The 14,499-nt window shown below is 44.5% G+C and overlaps 1 protein-coding gene across 12 annotated transcripts in view; it reads right to left on the bottom strand.

The window, feature by feature from the left end:
* LOC113428608 (major histocompatibility complex class I-related protein 1-like) overlaps positions 1-14,499 on the bottom strand; it is a 684,789-nt gene that overhangs the window by 219,490 nt on the left and 450,800 nt on the right. For 3 of the 12 annotated variants that reach the window (XM_087953872.1, XM_087953868.1, XM_087953867.1), the window contains exons 3-7: positions 4,118-4,393; positions 3,458-3,742; positions 2,466-2,516; positions 2,037-2,108; positions 1,464-1,496 (exon numbers count right to left, since the gene is read on the bottom strand). In XM_087953872.1, the coding sequence (XP_087809998.1) occupies positions 1,464-1,496; positions 2,037-2,108; positions 2,466-2,516; positions 3,458-3,742; positions 4,118-4,393 (717 nt within the window). Of the gene's footprint in view, positions 1-726; positions 760-1,455; positions 1,497-2,036; positions 2,109-2,211; positions 2,302-2,465; positions 2,517-3,457; positions 3,743-4,117; positions 4,394-7,635; positions 7,912-8,422; positions 8,727-14,499 lie in introns of those variants that run through there. The other 9 variants (XM_087953875.1, XM_087953871.1, XR_015747210.1 and 6 more) reach the window with 8 other exon arrangements.

The raw sequence follows: 14,499 nt of genomic DNA on the forward strand, positions 1-14,499 counted from the left end.
TAGGAAGGTGCCTGGGTTTTATAAAGAACCAAATGAGCTAGACCAGATTCTAATAGGAACAGATGAAAAATTAACTGAGGATATATAATTATTTATTAACTATTAAATTGGAGGAAGAACAAGTAAAATAAACTCTGATAACTTGGGCTAAGAATTTTGGCTATACGATAGAATTAGACAAATGGCAGAAATTATGGGATCTACAAACTACAGGTTTACACTGTCAACAGCGTATAAGGAAAATCTCTATAAAATGTTTAATAGGTGGCACTTTTCACCTGCAAGAATAGCAAATATGTACAACGATAAATCTGTTAAATGTTGGAAATGTAACCAAATACCAGGTTCATATGTGGTGGATGTGTCCCAAAGCAAAAAAATATTGGAATAAACTTCGAAGCTATGATAGAACAACACATAAGACTTCAAACCTGAGATATTCCTGTTGGGCATGCTACCAGGAAATTATAATATAATTATAATATATGTAACACATATCTAATTTTACATATTTTAAAAGCAGCCCGGATTGTATACGCACAATACTGGAAAAATGAAGAAACTCCCACAGACGAGAATATAATAAAAAAAGAACTGGAATGTGCAGAAATGGGTAGGTTAACGTTAAAAATCAAAGAAAAAGAAGACTCTAAATATTTTCCCCTCATCCACCCAAAGTCTTGGAAAGAGACAGAGCGGCTCATGCAGCAGCTCCCTCCAACTTACCCTGCTCTGAACTGTTGGATCCTCCGTCACTTGCTGGAAAAGAAAGAAAAAGAGGGTGAGAAAGTCGCTCTCTTGGCTTATAGATGGAGCATCTCAGCTCTTTCTCCCTCCAGCTCCCTCCCTCCCTTTCTCTCTCTCTCTCACAGTCAAAGACCCATCAATACACGGAGAGAGTTTGAACCAAACGGCTTTTGCTAAAAGGCCTCAGAAAGAATTCTTAAAATTTATATGTATATCACACAAAGCCAGAAGTCAGAGCTGATCTAAAAAGAAACAGATGGATCCAAGGTTTCTTTGAGTAACCAGTTCGTACTTAGAGAGCCTTGTGATGGGAGACCAAGAGGAGATCCAGCTGGCATCCCCCAAAAGCTACTTTTCCCTCAAAATGCCCCCTTTGGATCCCTGATTTTATGGAGCTTCTGAGTCTCATTTGGCCAAGCCTTTCCTTTCTGCCTCCTTGGGAAACAGAGCATGTTTTCAGTCAGGGGGACCTTCCACCAGCCGCGTCTTCTCATCTTCTTGAAGGTTCCTTGTCCCAGAAGTTTCTCCCTCAGGACTCCACTTCCAAGAACAGCCTGGCTGTAATGAAAAGGGGGCCCATCTTCCCCAGCCTGGTTCTTAGCATGAAGAGGAAGATAGCACATGCAAACATACACACACACACCCCTCTCAACTAATGGTGCCTCTGGTCCCTGCTCTAAGTTGGAGATTACATGCAAAGAGGACAAATCACTCACTTGGCGTTGCTTTGTAGTAGTCTTGACGTTTCTCTGCAAGGATAAAAATCAGTGAAAGATCAAAAGAATCTACCAGAGATCATCCAAACAGTCCTCCTATAAGAGGAAGAATCCCAGGAGATGCTTCACAGTCACTTTGTCCCATTTATAAAGACAAAAAGATCTTCAAACTACAAATGTATCTCCCGATTTGGCCCAAGAGAGACCTGTTGCTTCTCAGATGGATGGAGGGGAATTGGGGGAAGCAGCAGCCACAGCAGCTGGGAAGGGAGGAAGGTTTTCATGGAAATCCTTCTCTGCTGCTCTTTGATCAAGGCCTTTGAGTGGGAGGGAACTGAGATGCCTCTTTTCAACTGAAGAGAAGACAGGAGCGTCCCAACCTCAGACTCAGTCTGAGTCTAAACCGGAGTCCCAGTGAGAGGCTGAAATAACACATGCTCCCCTAGAGGGCTGGGAAAACAGGACAGAAAGAAGCCCAGAAGAAGCTCCACAAAGGGGGACACTTGGGAGAAATCTCCCCATCTTCCTTCCATCACACACTCCCCCCCACCCCAAAAAAAACCCAATACTTACTGAAGAACTCCATGATCCTAGGTTTCTTAGAGGCCAAGACAACAAAAACCACCAACACCAGGACAAAACCACCCACAACGCAGCTGATGATGAGTGAAAACAGGACAGAAGGAAGCCCAGAAGAAGCTCCCCAAAGGGGGTCCTTCCATCCCCCCCCTCAAAAAAAGATACTTACTGAAGAATACCAGGATCCCAGCAATCACACCCACCAGGACAAGAGCAGCCAGAACGCAGCCGATGATGATCCCCAGGTTGGATTTTGGTTCTGAATTGGGAGAAAGGGCAGATCATTGAAGGAGAAGCCCAAACAATCTTCCCAAGAGAGACCTAAAGAAGGGAAAGCTGGAAATTCCCCAAAATTAAAAACACCATGAGCTCATTTTTGTGTCCTTCTCAAGGTAACATGAAGGAGCCTAACATGAAGAGCAACCACAACGCAGCCGATGATGAGCCCCATGTAGAGTTTTGAATTGGTTGGTTCTGAATTGGGAGAAAGAGCAGATCATTGAAGGAGATGCCCAAACAATCATCCTAAGTCATGAGTCTGATGCAAGAAGAATTTAAAATCTTCCTCTTCTACCCAAGGGCCCCCTTGCCCTGAAATATCCTGTTTCAGACACTTGAGGGACCTCCAAATGCTTAAAGCAGGGGTCTTCAAAATTAACAGCTTTAAGACTTGTGGACTTCCACTCCCAGAATTCCTCCTCCAGTCATGTTAGCCCAGGAATTCCGGGAGTTGAAGTCCACAAGTTTTGAACTTGCCAAGTTTGAAGACCCTTGGCGCAAAGTTTGAAGACCCTTGGCTTAAAGAAGGGGAATCAAGAGTCAATTTGCGAGATGAAGGCCTCAGGGCTACAAACTCTGAGATCGTGACCCGAAGGTGCTTTTTCCAAGAGGTCACTGGACTTTCTTTCTTATTTTTTTTCTTTTGAAGACGTTTCGCTTCTCATCCAAGAAGCTCCTTCAGCTCTGACTGGATGGTGGGGAAATGGAAGGATTTATATTCAAGGCATAAGCTTGTCCACCCCAAGGATAAAACACCCAGAGACAAAATGAGCAACGTGGTATATGCAGCACTATGCAGTGAGACACGTGCAGATCTGCACACTGGGGAAACAAAACAACCACTTCATAAATGCTGGAGGCAGGAAACTGGGGAGGAGCAGAGGCTAAGAGAGGATCTGAGGGAATTTCATCAGGATCGGCCAACTCTTGTGATGGGATCCTATAGTTTCCTCTACATCCCCTGAAGCCAGTTCTGTGGTCTGGTCCCTGCAGCTGCACCAAACTCAAACACTGGAAAAACCAATGGATGAAAGCTCAGGTATGCTCACATCTGGACACATCTGGGGCCAGATTCCTCTCCCACTACCTCCCAGCCTGCCAAAGAGCCCAGCCTTCCCCTCCCTGCAGCCTCTCACCTTCCAGGGCCAGGTCCAGAGGCTCCAGCAGGCCGTTGTGCTCCACGTGGCAGTGATAGCGGCCCCTCTCTTTGGGGTCGATCCGGATGCTGAGCCAGTAGTGGTAGGTCCCATCCGCGTTGGGGGCCACAGACTTATGGAGGGTGTCCTGCAGCCAGACCTCCCCGTCCCTTGTCCAGAAGGCATCGATCTCCCTGGGGTAGAAGCCGTGGACCTGGCAGATGTGCGTCTCCATCCCATCCTCCACCTCTGTCTTGCTTCTCTCCACCGTCGCCGCTGGGGGCTCTGCAGAAACGGCACCCCCAGAATTAACTCTCAGCCCCTCCAGAGCCTGGAAGGGGGATCAAAAAACTGAAGGGGCAGGAAAGTCTCCCACCACTTAGTTTTAACCCAAAGATTTGCTGCTGATCCACACAGACACTTGATCCTGGCCGGCCACAACTCACGGCTTGCAAGGGGAGGAAGTGTATTTCATGTTAATGGCTGCCCGACAATAAGAACCAAACCGAACTCCCAGCATCCTGGAGAGGTGCTGGGAGAGGAGGGGAAGGATTCTCTTCAGGGCAAACAGGCTCCAGACAAGGGACCCAAAGGGGTCCGAATGTGTGCAACAAATCCGGCCATAAAGGAGGAAAGTCCAGCCTGGACCCAGATGCTCACCTGTCCTCAGCAGCGTCTCATTCCCGTAGAACAGGTACTTCTCCAGCCACCCAATGCATTCCTCCTCCAGGTAGAACTTGTCTCTCTGATTATATCCTGGAAGAGCATCCCATTTCCTCTGGGTGATCTGGGCCTGGGGGACGGGAGCCACCCAAGTGAGGGTCTCCTTGTCGAAGGTGATGAAAGTCTTCCCTTCATAGCCATACTGCAGAAACCCTCCTTTGCTCCTGTCTCTCTGGAGCTCACAGCCATACATCCTCTGCCATGTGTGAAGGCCTGAAATAGGAACAAGATGATGGTTTGGGGAGTCCCCAGGTGAGACAGAGCCCCTCTCCCCTGCTGGGACACTGAGACAGGAGGAACAGAGCAAGAAAAAGGATAAAAAATGGTTGGAAAATGAAATACATTTTTCCCTATGAAGCTATTCAGGTCCCTATAGATCAGAGGTCGCCAACCAGTGGTCCACGGCCCACTGATGGTCCACGAGAAAATTTTGATGGTCTGCAGAGAAATATCACCCCCAGAGCACCCCCCCAAAGCAATCAATCCAGGCTGCGTGGGAACTCAAGACTGCACTGCCCACATGGCCTGCAGGAATCCTCCCACTCACTTCCTACCTGGCAAACTTGCCTGCTAAGTTGCTGTTTTTCCTTTTTTTTTTTTTTTCCGACCATCAGCTGTTCTCCTGTGCCGGGAGATTTAGATTAGCTAGAAAGCAGGAAATCGTTGGATTTCTTGCTTTCTAGCCAATCTTTAGATCTAGCCAATCTTTAGATCTTCAGCTGTGCTTTTAAGCAGAGCCGAACCTCCCTTAGGACTGAATGTTCTATTATCCAGTGCAGACTCAGGTAGCCAATGGCAGAAACACAGATCTCTAAGTGAATCTGTGATTCTGTGAGTAACTCAATCTGCCTGCCTGCTTTGCCTGATTTTGGGTAAAAGTTGCTTTTTTTAACAAAAAAATCAATATTTATATAAATATTTATAATATTTATATACAAGCCATACCCAGCCAGTCACATGACCACCAAGCCACACCCACAAATTAGGACATGACCACAGAACCTATTGTTAAGAAATCTGAATCCCACCACTGTGTTTGTGTGTGTGTATCAGAGAGAGAGGTTAGATCAGATCTCTCTCTCTCTCTCTCTCTCTCTCTCTCCCCCACCAACGTCAGCAAGACACCGTCTGTCAAAAGTCATATTAGTGGTTCCCGGGATTTAAAATTATGAGTTTGGTGGACCCTGAGGTCCAAAAGGTTGGTGACCCCTGCTCTATATAATGAAGTTCTGATAGAAGCCAAGATGCCAGATTCATGGAGGGACGCACTTATTTCATTGATCCCGAAGGAAGATACAGATGCCAGACTAATTCAAAATTATAAACCAATTTCTTTATTGAATGCCGATTATAAAATATTTACCACTATTATAGCAAACAAATTGAAGAGGGTTCTGAATGAATATATTCATTCAGACCAAAATGGATTTCTGCCAGGCAGACAAATTAGGAACAATTTAAAGATAGTAATAGACACTTTGGAATATTACGAAGCCCACCCGGAGAAACAAGTCACCCTTGTCTTTCTGGGTGCCCAGAAAGCATTTGATAATGTCAATTGGCAATTCATGATACAACAGATTTATAATATGAACCTAGGCACTAAATTTGAGAACATAATAACAATATATTCCACAATGGCCAATATTATAGTTAATGGGGAAAATACCCAGAGGATAAAAATTGAAAAAGGAGTTAGACAAGGCTGTCCTTTATCCCCTCTGCTTTTTATACTATCACTTGAAATTTTATTAAGACGAATCAGGCAAAACCCGGAAATAAAGGGATTGAAAGTTTGAAAAGAATAATACAAATTGCAAGCCTTTGCGGATGACATGGTCTTTTTTTGTAGAAGACCTGATAGAGAGACGGAAAGAGTTAATTAGTGAATTAGAAAGATATGGGGAAGTGGCAGGTTTTGAAAATTAATAGAAAACAAAATTCCTAACCAAAAATTTAACAGAATTACAAAAAATAGAATTAGAAAGGGTAACTGGACTGCAAACAATAAAGAAAATTAAATATTTAGATATATGGTTGATGGCACACTGCAAAACAATAAAGGAGAATAATTATGATAAACTATTAAAACAAACAAAAAAAGATTTAGAATTATGGGCCAAATTACAACTATCACTACTGGGAAGGATAGCAGCCATAAAAATGTCTATCTTACCTAAATTCTTATATCTATTCCAAATGATCCCTGTTAGATTAAAGGAAGTATTTTTTGATGAACTTAAGAAAATTATGATAAAATTCATTTGGTTAGACAAAAAAATCTAGAATAAACATAAAGTCACTATGAAACATAAAAAGCAGAGGAGGATTTGGGCTACCAGCACTAATCTGGACGAAAGAATGGATCCATTTAAGTAATAAGAGAATATTAATTTTAGAGGGTCACGACCTACAAAGAGGATGGCATGCCTTTTTGTGGGAAACAGGGACCAGAAAACAATATTTTCATAGACATTTAATTAGGGACTCTTTATTTCAAAATTGGATTAAAATTAAGAAAAGACATTATATAAAAATCCCAATTTGGCTATCTACGATGGAAGCAATGATTCACCCAAATAACTTAGATTTGAGTAAGATGATAAAATATAAAGATATATTAGATACCCAAGGAAATTTGAAATCAATGCAGGATTATCAAAAACAAGGGATACAGATTGATTGGTGGACATTTCTTCAAATACAGAACAGGTACAAACAAGACATAAAAGATTTTGGAATATATCTGAAACTACAACAACTGCATAAAATTTTACTAGGCCCAGATTAAAAAAACATTACAAAAATCTATGAATATTTGCTGGAAGTAGACTTGGAGGAATTGATTGTTAAAGGATGCATGATAGCCTGGGCCCAAAATATCGGACACAACATAAATCTGAATGTATGTGGAGTTTCCCCAAGGAAAGGGGGATGGGCAAGGGAATTGAAAGACTCTGCCCTCCCTAAGGAAAAAGGCCAAGAGATTCAAGACGATTTCAACCCTGAAAACACCCCTTACTCTCTTAAGAGTTCTGTGTGTCTGAATAGTCCCCTCCCCTCCAATTCTCCAAAAAAAAAACCCAAAAAACCTGGCAACCCCATTTCCCCCCTAGTGTTCCATTGGCCTCTCCAATTGCCCCCCTTCTCCATCCTTGGCCTGGGTCTCTGAAGCTGGATGGAGCCCCTGATCCTCACCAGGAAAAGGGCAGTGGGTAAATTTCCCTTTGGCTTGGAGTTTTCAGACATTTTAGTACCCATAAACTGCACAGAGAAATTTTTGTTATTGGCCAAGGATAAACCGACATTCATTAGTGTAAAAGAAAGAAGAAACATATTTTAAAAATATTTTTTAAAAGCATGGCAGCAGCCTTTCCTCTGGGGGGGACCCTCTTTCTCTTCTACCTGGGGGAGGGGAATATGGGACCAGAGGAGCCACCAGACCCATCACTCACCTTCGCTCTGATTGTAGCGATTCCTCAGAGTCTCCAGACCTTCTCTGGACGCCTCCTCTTGGACAAGTGATGCCTGGGTCTCTCTCTCCCAGTACTGGGGATCCTCCTTCCCCACCTTCTCCATCCAGGAGACTCGAGGCTGCATCCTCTCGCTGTGGCTGTCGTAGTGAACAAAGACCTGACCGTCCACATACCCCACAATGACAAAGTGGGGCAGCCCCTGACTGGGCACCGAGATGGAGGTGGAGAAATACTTCAGGGAGTGGGAGGAGGCGCCTGCAAGGGACCCAGAGGGGGAGAGTTAAGAGAGTCCAGATGAGGCTACAGCCTCCGTGTCTTGAAATACACGGAAGCGAGTCGAGAAACGAGCCGGATCCTCCCAGCACCAGAAGCCAGAAAGAGCCACCAAATCTGGCCCAAAGTAGGAAGGAAGAGCCAGGCAGGAGTTGTTGCGCTGAAGGCAGCCAGGAAGTTCGTGGACTGCCTTGATCCCCTGCAAACGCCGCTTTCCGACAACCGCCACTTCGGGGGAGGGAAAGAACTGAGCTTGGGGGCGCCCAGGAAGACTTGATTGACGTCTGGAAGGTCCACCCTTGTGTGTGTGTAAGCGACAGCAGAGTCCCTTCCACGCCTTTTGAAAGTGGCCAAAGGGGCAGAGGGAGCGGACTGGAAAGAGGACCGAATCAGGGACTCTATTTCTGGGAATAAACTTTTGGGGGGAGGAGAGAGAAAGAGTCCCGGGAAGGAAAAGGGGCCGGATCTCCCGAAAGGCCCCAAAGGGACTCACCAACGCAGCTCTGCCGTAGGGCGACCGCCAGCAGCACCAGGAGCCAGAGGGGCGCAGAGCGCAGAGCCATCCTGGCCGCGACCCTTAAACTGCGCTCCTCTTGCAGGAAATTGCAGGCTACGGAAGAGGCCTGCGTGGTCAACAGCGCAACAATCCAGAGCAAGCCGGCGATTGGCCAAGCTCAACCAATAGAAAAAAAGGATCTCTAATGTCGTCATTGTTGCTAGGCAGACGCCCAGGCCCAACCGGCCAGAGCGAGGAGGGGAAAGGAAACCGAAAGTTCTGTCAGGAAATCCCCTCCCAGGCACCTCCGCCTCTTTGGGGGAACTGAGGGGCAGAAGTGGGGGGACTGGGAAAGGAGGGGGGGTTTCTCTGGGCCTGGGAGGGGCCGTCTTAAACAAAGCAGTGTCCTGGGGCCTCTACGACAAGTACTCATAAAAATGTACACTGTGGATACAATTAAACATATATTTATTTTATTGGCGCTTCCCACAAAATCGGGGTTGGAACATTAAAAACATGCTGTGCAGCAACAGCCTAATCAACAGGATAAGCATTTGAACAGTACACGAGGCTGGAAAAACCCAATAATGCTCAGTAAGGCCCACAGTTGCTGTATTTATATCAGGGCATTCCCAGACTTGGTTAATTTAAGATGTGGATTTCAACTCCAGAATTCTTCCTCCAGTCATGTTAGCTCAGGAATTCTGGGAGTTGAAGTCCACACGTCTTACAGTGGCCAAGTTTGGAGACCTCTGATTGATATGATACAAGGTGCCTTGAAGGGTTTCCATACACAGATTAGTACGGGGCCTCGATGCTTGTGGGGCCCAAGGCAAAGGCCCATCAGGCCCAGGCGTTAAGACAGGCCTGGCTGGGCATGAGTCCCTTGCAGAGCCCGCACAGCAGATAGCAGCTGGCCATTTGGGGGAAGTGGGAAAACAGGAATAAATTTAGATGGCTGCTTAATTTATTATTTTATTTTAATTATAAGAATACAACACGGTGCTGCCGATCTGGCATTACAATTGTTATCCATATATACATTTTACTTCATCATTTATAATCTTTGATATATTATTTACTAATTATTCTAATCCTCATAGCTACTTATGTTCCGACCTTGCCTTCTTCTATGTAACCATTGATAAAGTTTATTCCATGTTTCATGGTATTTAGATTCTCCTTTATTTTTTTAATTCTATCTGATTCTGCACATGCCATAATTTTTCTTATTATCTCTGTTTCTGGAGGTACGTTTTAATTTTTTCAGTATTTTGCATATATTATTCTAGCCGCCGTCAATGCACGATACGTTATTAGATACATTAAATCCTTCCTATATCTTTCTGATATTATTCCTAGAAGAAAAAAAATCCGATTTAAATGGAATACACTCTCCCACCATTTGTTCCACCCGTGTCTGAATCAGTCTCCCAATATTTTTTTTTGCAGCATTGCAAGTCCACCACATGTGAAAAAATGTGCCTTTTGGAGGATCAGATGATGGAATGGTATGTCCGGAGGAGGCCCTGGGGATCAGAGGAAGGGTCATATGTGGAGATAGGACCCAGGTACGGATGGAATGGACATAGGAGAGCGAGGAATATGAATTCTGATCAGACATTTTCTCTTGTCTTCGTTTCTTTGCCTTAAGCAGCCTTGCCCCTTCCTGTTGTTGGAAGAAATATCCTTCCGGGTTCAGTTCCAAGTGGGGGAAAAGACACTGGATTCATGGAAGTTGCTTGGAAGGATGGTTTTCATGGTGGTCAGGACCACCTGCCTTGGAGGTCCTGAGCGAAAAGAGATGCTGACAGTCCCTGGGTTTTATGACCTCTCTGGGCTTTGAACCTGCTTCCTGTTCCTGTGCGCGAGAAATGTGTCCTGATTGGTTGTCAGACTCCCATGGGGCCATGCAGGGGTAACTTGGTGATGCAACCTTCCCAGGTGCCATGGGGTGAGATGGGTAAGGGCTAATGCTCTCATGCCCTGATCCCATCACCCTGGTGCTGAAGGGGGCAGGAAGCTGCTTTGTGCTTAAAGACATGTTTCCCTTTCTCATCCAAGGGAAATACAATATTCTGACTTTTTAATATTTCCTGGAATAGTTCATTCTTCTAGGAGATGGGCGGGTGCTGGTTTTCTAAAGCGCCTGTAGGCCAGACAAGGAATAATGGATGGAAACTCAACAAGGAGAAATTCAACCTGGAAATAAGGAGAAACTTTCTGACAGTGACAAACAATCAATCAATGGAACAGAAGTTGCCCTCGGAAGTTGTGGGAGCGCCATCACTTGAGACTTTCAAGGAGAGATTGGACTCCCATGTGTCAGAAATGGTGTAGGGTCTCCCGCTTGGGCGGAATTGGGCTAGATGACCTACAAGGTTCCTTCCAACTCTGATTATCTCTGTTATCTGTTAATCAATGCAGCTGGTACAATATACCTCTTGGATTTCCCAGCCTGATTTGGAGAGTCCTTCTTGGGTGGTGGAAGAGAGAGGAGATCCATGGGCTATGGCTGTTGGGAGACTCCAGGGCAAGGGTCTTCCAACTTGGCAAGTTTAAGACTTGTGGACTTCAACTCCCAGAATTCCTGAGCTAACATGACCTGAGGAGGAATTCTGGGAGTTGAAGTCCACAAGTCTTCAAGCTCTCAAGTTTGAAGATCCCTGCTCTACACCATAGGATATGCCCTCTGGGGTTCCCCAACGCACCACAATTGCGGAGGTTAAGACTTGGGGGCTGTCCTGGAGGAACAATCCAGGCAAACTCCTCCTCACCTTTTTTTTGTCCGTGGAAAGGCTTCAGCTGCTGTCAACCGGCTGGCCTACCTTAGAGGATTGTTGTGAGAGGAAAGGGTAGATTTAACAGATAATCAGAGTTGGAAGGGACCTTTTAGGTCATCTAGTCCACTCCCCCACCACCCAAGCGAGAGACCCTACACCATTTCTGACGAATAGCAGTCCAATCTCTTCTTGAAAGTCTCAAGTGATGGCGCTCCCACAACTTCCGAGGGCAACTTCTGTTCCATGGGTTGATTGTTCTCACTGTCAGAAAGTTTCTCCTTATTTCCAGGTTGAATCTCTACTTGATCAGTTTCCATCCATTTATTCCCTGACTGGCCTACAGGCGCTTGAGAAAATAGATTGACCCCTTCCTCCTCGTGGCAGCCCCTCCAATATTGGAAGACCGCTATCCTGTCTCCCCTGGTCCTTCTCTTTGCTAGACTAGCCAAGAAAGGAATGAGAACATTCAGACCCTGCAGAGATGGAACTCAACCAAGGCCTAATGGTTTGCAGAAAGAGAGAGCCAGAACTAACAAGAAGCAACGGGTGGAAACGAATCAAGGAGAGAAGCAAACTAGAACGGAGGAGAAATTTTCAGACAGTGAGAACAACGAATCAGTGGAACAACTTGCCTCCAGAAGGTGTGAATGCTCCAACACTAGAAGTTTTAAAGAAGGGATTGGACAATCATTTCTCTGACGGGGTATAGGGCTTCCTACCCAAGCAGGGGATTGGACTAGAAGACCTCCAAGGTCCCTCCCAACTCTTGTTATTCTGTTGTGTGCGTGTCAATCCATGAACACCCAAGATGTCAGAGTTCCAGCAAACCTCCATTCCAATCAATAACGCCAAGACCGACCTATCTCAAAGGTACCTTTATTTGGATAGAAACTGGCACGTCTGTGGAATCCCGAATCTGAAAGTTTTCGGGCTTCCTTCCCATATTCAAAACTAAAAAAAACCACCACCCCTTGGCCGTCATCATATCACATCACACGGCCCAATCATGATCCATCCTAATGTGTAACTTTCCACCCTGCTTCACTAAAGTAAGATTCTTACTTTATACTGAATGATCTTGAACTAACAAAAGAATTTTATTTTGTCTACTTAGAGATACTCAATTGATTCCCCCCCCTCCTACTTCCTCAGGCTAATGGCAGCGTGGGGGCATCGAATCTCAATATAGCTTCCAAAGCTGACCCAAGAAGTCAACACAGGTTTCCACTTAACCTTTACTATTTTAAAAATGGAGAGAGAAGGAGGGTTGAGAAGTAAATTCATTCATCGTAGAATTTGGGGATATCATCCTCTATAACAGCTTCTTCCTTGACGCCTCGCCTTTGGTGATGGTGACGAGATAGATGATGCCCCCACTGGAACCATCGCGGACCATCGCCAAGGCAATAGCTGGAGGAGGGAAGAAAAGAGTTAAAATCAGCCCCGGAAACAATTGATTGGAGCAAAATAAAGAGACGAGTCAGAGCTACACCAATTGCATCCAAGAGAAAGTAGCTTGGCTTTTCCCAGGAGGGAACATTCTCCAGTCAGCTAAGGACCTGCCTGACTTCATCTGAAAAACAAACAGATTCTTGTTCTTCTCAAAAGAGGATGCTGGAATCCTGCCATAGTCTCAGTTCCTGTCAGTTTCATTTCTCAGAAGGTTCTTGGGCTTGCATGAGGGTAGGGTAGGGTACGGTAGAATAGAATAATAGAATAGAATAGAATAGGAATAGGAATAGAAGTAGAATAGAAGTAGAATAGAATAGAATAAAAGTAGAATAGAATAGAATAGAAGTAGAATAGAAGTAGAATAGGATAGAATAGAAGTAGAGTAGAATAGAAGTAGAATAGAATAGAAGTAGAATAAAATAGAACAAAAGTAGAATAGAATAGAATAGAATAGAATAGAATAGAATAGAATAGAATAGAATAGAATAGAAGTAGAATAGAATAGAATAGATTAGAAGAGAATAGAATAGAATAGAATAGAATAGAAGTAGAATAGAATAGAATAAAAGTAGAATAGGATAGAATAGAAGTAGAGTAGAGTAGAATAGAAGTAGAATAGAATAGAAATAGAATAGAATAAGAATAGAATAGAATTACAATAGAAGTAGAATAGAATTAGAATAGAATAGAATAGAATAGAATAGAATAGAATAGAATAGAATAGAAGTAGAATAGAATAGAAGTAGAGTAGAGTAGAATAGAAGTAGAATAGAAGCCGTTGAGCGTGAACGGAAACGTCCAAACGCCATCTTATTTGGTCTAGAGGACATCAATGACAATGATGACATCACAACTGTCCGAAACATCATCAGTGATTATCAAGCATCAACCATCTCAGCTGATGAAATACTTGACATTTCCCGCATTGGCCGAGAGCTCAAAAACAGAGACGGCTCTGTGGCCCCACGCTTGTGCAGGGTCATTTGCAAAAATGAATCAAGCAAACATAAATTCATTTACACTATAAATTCACTCGCCAAAACCAACACCAACCATAAGAACCTCCATTGTCGCCCCTGACCTAACCATACAGCAACGTGCCCGCTCCGTGTACTCCGCACTGAACTCAAAAAAACGTCTAGACAATGGAGAGAAGGACCTGTACATTGACTACCATGCTGACTGTATCAAAAGTAAGCCACACAACCCGCAACTCAGCTTTAACCCTCAACCACAACCCTACCTCAACCGATCCACCATCACCCAAGACTAGGCATGCACGCCCTAACTACCTCAATTCCAACTACTACTGGCCTTAAATGCAAACTACTCAATGCAAGAAGCCTCGTGAATAAAATACCTGAATTTTTCCTCCTACTAAATATGGCTAAATTCGACATTATATTTGTCTGTGAAACATGGCTCAATGCATCTCTCCCCGACTCCATTACCACAGTAAGAGACTATCATGTTTACCGATCAGATCACTGGAATTTTTAAGAAGAGATTGGACAACCCTTTGTCTGAAATGGTATAAGAGTTTCCTGCCTGAGCAGGGGGGTGGACTAGAAGACCTCCAAGGTCCCTTCCAACTCTGTTATTTTGTTACTCACGGAGGCCACCTTAGAGCTCCTAATGGCTTTCTCTGCTGTGAGGCTTCTGTGGGTCCCGTCAGCCTGCTGCACAGATGTGCATGGATCCTGGGCTGAATTTCCTTGAACTCTTAAACACGACTGAGAAGTTTACTGTTTGAAATGGTGTGGGATTTCTTGCCTGAGCAGCGGGTGGGTGGACTGGAAGACCTTGAAGGTCCCTTCCTGCTCTATTTTAATCCTGAAT

Source organism: Notechis scutatus, chromosome 2 (genome assembly GCF_049901735.1).
Source record: "Notechis scutatus isolate UNSWTSFEM ecotype Mainland chromosome 2, rNotScu1.2, whole genome shotgun sequence".
NCBI classification, from domain to species: Eukaryota; Metazoa; Chordata; class Lepidosauria; order Squamata; family Elapidae; genus Notechis; species Notechis scutatus.